The following is a 3,809-nucleotide window of genomic DNA, read 5'->3' on the forward strand; positions in this document are numbered from 1 at the left end:
AACACGGAACCTATCTCTTGATCGAAGAAGAAAAACTCCAAAAGCAGTCAAGCATCGCTCTCACGTCAGATCATCGCATTACCTGTACCTGCAACTATTTTTGTAGTAATCTGTGAGCCACGAGGACTCAGCAATCCCATTAGCATGGGTATCAAGACTAGCAAAGCTTAATGGGTATGGAATGGATAAGTGATGAGGTTGCAGCAAGCGACTAAGCATTATATGGTGGCTAACTTTACGAGTACAAGAGTAATATGAGAAACTATGCAATGGTCGCAAACTAGTAATGATCAAGAAGTGATCCTGAACTACTTACGTTCAAACATAACCAACCGTGTTCTCTTCCCAAACCTCGTCGAAAAGAGACCGTCACGGTTACTCACGCGGTTGTTGTATATTAATTGAGTTTCGTTCAAGTCCACTACAACCGGATATTAACAAATTCCCATCTGCCACATAACCACGGGCACGGCCCTCGGAAGTTTAAACACTGCGGCGGTGTCCCAACTTAGCCCATGACAAGCTCACGATCTGCGGAGACAATCCTCCATTGCTGGACATCCGATCAAACTCGGGATCCCGGTGCACAAGACATTTTGATAATGGTAAAACAAAACCAGCAAGACCACCCGGTGCGTCGATACCCCGATAGGAGCCGCGCGTATCTCGTTCTCAGGACAACACCGTCTATGCTAAGTGGACGGTAGCCAAAATACCATCGAGTTGCCCCGAGGCGGCACCGCCGACTGCTAGGTAGGTGGACCAACACTCATAAGGAGCACTGGACCGGGGGTAATTTAGAGACCTTGGGTGCCAGCGGGTCCCTATGCAAGTTTTAGTTGTTATTAGGCAAATGGTAAAACCAATGTTGGGCCTTGCTGGAAGTTTTATTCAAAGAAAACTGTCAAGAGGGGCCCATAAACCCTCATCGTGTTAGGGACGCAAAATCAAGGAACATAACACCGGTATGACTGAAACTAAGGAGGCAAGAGTGGAACAAAACAACAGGCGAAAGGCCGAGCCTTCCACCCTTTACCAAGTATATAGATGCATTAATTAAATAAGAGATATTATGATATCCCATGATATCCATTATATCCATGTCCCAACATGGAACAACCTGCCAGTACACATGCAACTAGCAACGCTATAAGAGGGGCTGAGCAAAGCGATAACATAGCCAAACAACGGTCTTCTAGGATGGTGGAAAATGTTAGAGGCTTATCATGGCATATTGCGAGGCTTGATAAACAAGTGGTAGGTAGTGCGACATAGCGATAGCATCGAGACAACTAGCATAGCAAAGATAGTAGTGAGATCCAAGGTGACGGTCATCTTGCCTGAAATCCCGCTAGCAAGAAGACCGAATCCATGAAGTAGACGAACCAACGTAGTCGAACGGGTCCTCACAATCGCAACGTAACCGGAACTATCAAGAAGAAGCAACATTGGAAAGAAGCAAACAACATACTCCCTCTGTCCCATCATGTAGACGTTTTTTGACACTACACTACAGTCAAAAAACGTCTTACATTATGGGACGGAGGGAGTAGTAAACAACCATAACATAAACATGACATGATGCACAAGCAAGTATGATGCATGTCCGGTTTAATGAGGCATGGCATGCCAAAGTGCAACAAAAAATACTACAAGTTAATTGGAGCTCAATATGCAACAAGTTGCATATTGACGAAACACCACATTCAATTATTTCGTTCGTTCTCGTTTAAGCTACTCATCAAATTAAATGTTGGTTAACATGGCAAGAGGTGAAGCATAATAAAACTACTATTTAGGCAAGTTTAAATGAGGCCGGAATGACAAACAACAATTCCAGAAAATCCCCATGTGCATATTTTGAATTTGGTACAGTTCTGCCCTACACACAATTTTAGAGTTGTTAATCATGCAAAGTAATGTCATCATGTTAATCTATGCATTTTTACACCCCATTTACATATATAGTTTATTTAATTTGGAGCTACAGTTAATTAGTTATGAAATAAACTATTTTAACAAGTTATTTAAGCAAATTAATGGAAACAACAAGTTTAACAGTTTGAACATGGATGAAAGTGGCATATTATGAAACTAGACTAAATTCTAAGAATTTTACATATAAAGTTTGTTTAATTCCGATGCATGGTTTAGAAGTTATTAAATGCATGAACAATAGGGGTCGATCTGTAAATATGCAGTTCTCTGGAAATAGGTAAAATCGCTGACGGAAAAAAATAGAGCTGGGCTGAAACTGGTGCATGTTGGGCCAACAGAGAGGAGGGGCTGTGGGGATCTCACCCTGGGCTGAGGCCCACAACTGAGAGGAGAGGGGCGCACTGGGCCTTGGTGCACAGGAGGGACTTGGCGGTCCAGCGTGTGAAGCAGAGGGGTGAGCGGCTCGAGTTGCTGTTGTTCGTTACTGAAGAATGAAGAACAGAAGCAGCATCAGGTTCATGGCGATGCAGAAGATGGCGCCAGGGGAGGTTCTGGCGATGGGGTCGGCGGGAACCGACCAGAACGGGTGGATCCGGGCGAGGGAAGATGAATCCTGCCGGTCTTGGGGAAGATCGAGGCGCGGGATGCAGGGAGATGCAGAGGGCGACGGTGGAGGCTCGAGTTTCTGTAGGAAGAACGCGAAATAGAGTTTCATAGTGGAGAGGAGGTACGGTGGGGAGAATGAAGAAGGACCCGACTGGTGCTGCTCACCGGCAGAAGATGAGTGTTGCAGGGGAGGCAGACGAGGTCTCGTACGGGCGACTTCATGGCTCCGACGGGGACGAACGGGCGATGGCTTGGCGAGACCCATGCCGGCGACCTTGAGGACGAGCAGCAGGTTAACGTGGGGCAGCGGCTTGCTGCGAAGCAGGGGCGGTGGCCGCGCTGTACTTGGCACGAACTCCGGTGAGGGTGGAGGAGGCCAGGGTGGCAACGAGATGAAGGACAGTGGGGACGAGGCGGCGGTGCCATGGGGGCTCGGTTCCCTGTGAAGAAGAGAACAAGGGGAGAGCTTCATTGCGTAAGAGAGAGAGAGAGAGAGAGAGGAGAGAAAGGAGTAGGGGAGCTGGTCTCCAGCAACGTCGAGGCGCAGGGGAGGAGGCGTGAGGTGCATGGAGCGCGCGGACGGCTCACCTCGATCTGGATCGAGGACGACTCGGGCTGTGGTAGACTCATTGGGGAAAACCAGGGAGAGTGTTTTGATTTGGATCGAGGAGAAGGTGGTTGGCCGATGGATTTTGGATCGGGAGCGATCCCAAGGAAGAAGGTGAGAGGGGGTTGTCTGGCCACGCGAGGAAAATGTGGGAGGTTGTCAGGCGGCGGCTGCTGATGGTTTCGGTGGATGGATGGGACTGATCCTGGGACTAGGACTAGGGTTAGACTACTATTTATAGCATGTGGATTTTTGGGTAAGGGCTAATCGGACCCATCGGTCGTAATCAAACGGCCAAGAAGAAATCGGAGATATTTTAGGGATGTTTGGGGATGATCCAGACTCATTGGCCGCGACTCCTCGGGTCAGGTTCGGGACAACTTTCAGACGCGCGCGAAGGGTTGACAATAGGCCATGGAGGCAAGGCGGTTTGATGGGCTCAGAGAAGAGAGAGACCATGGCAATCCGGTTGATCTGAGAGAAGGTTAACAGAGACAAGGAAGAAGCGACAACTACGAGTGGATGCAAGTTTGAAAAATGACGGCAAGGGAGTGCCGATGTAATGCAAATGATGCCATGATGAAAATGAAAAAATAAAATAGAGCAAGAAAATGAAACACACGACGACAACGAAAAACATGGAAGCCGTCTTGAGCGT

General features: G+C 47.9%; 1 protein-coding gene across 3 annotated transcripts; it reads right to left on the bottom strand.

The window, feature by feature from the left end:
• Positions 1 to 1,561: 1,561 nt before the first annotated feature.
• On the bottom strand, positions 1,562 to 3,329 carry LOC125517212 (wiskott-Aldrich syndrome protein family member 1-like). 3 transcript variants are annotated; one of them, XM_048682390.1, is made up of 3 exons: positions 2,710 to 3,329; positions 2,517 to 2,623; positions 1,562 to 2,422 (listed from the first exon to the last, which is right to left on the bottom strand). In XM_048682390.1, exons 1-3 carry the CDS (start codon positions 2,968 to 2,970, stop codon positions 2,161 to 2,163), a joined length of 630 nt encoding a protein of 209 aa, XP_048538347.1. In that variant the 5' UTR covers positions 2,971 to 3,329; the 3' UTR covers positions 1,562 to 2,160. The 3 variants fall into 3 exon arrangements, with proteins under 3 accessions (XP_048538347.1, XP_048538346.1, XP_048538345.1); XM_048682389.1 differs by having other exon boundaries at positions 1,562 to 2,623; XM_048682388.1 differs by having other exon boundaries at positions 2,517 to 3,329.
• Positions 3,330 to 3,809: the final 480 nt, after the last annotated feature.

The sequence above is a fragment of the Triticum urartu genome, chromosome 6, assembly GCF_003073215.2.
Source record: "Triticum urartu cultivar G1812 chromosome 6, Tu2.1, whole genome shotgun sequence".
NCBI classification, from domain to species: domain Eukaryota; kingdom Viridiplantae; phylum Streptophyta; class Magnoliopsida; order Poales; family Poaceae; genus Triticum; species Triticum urartu.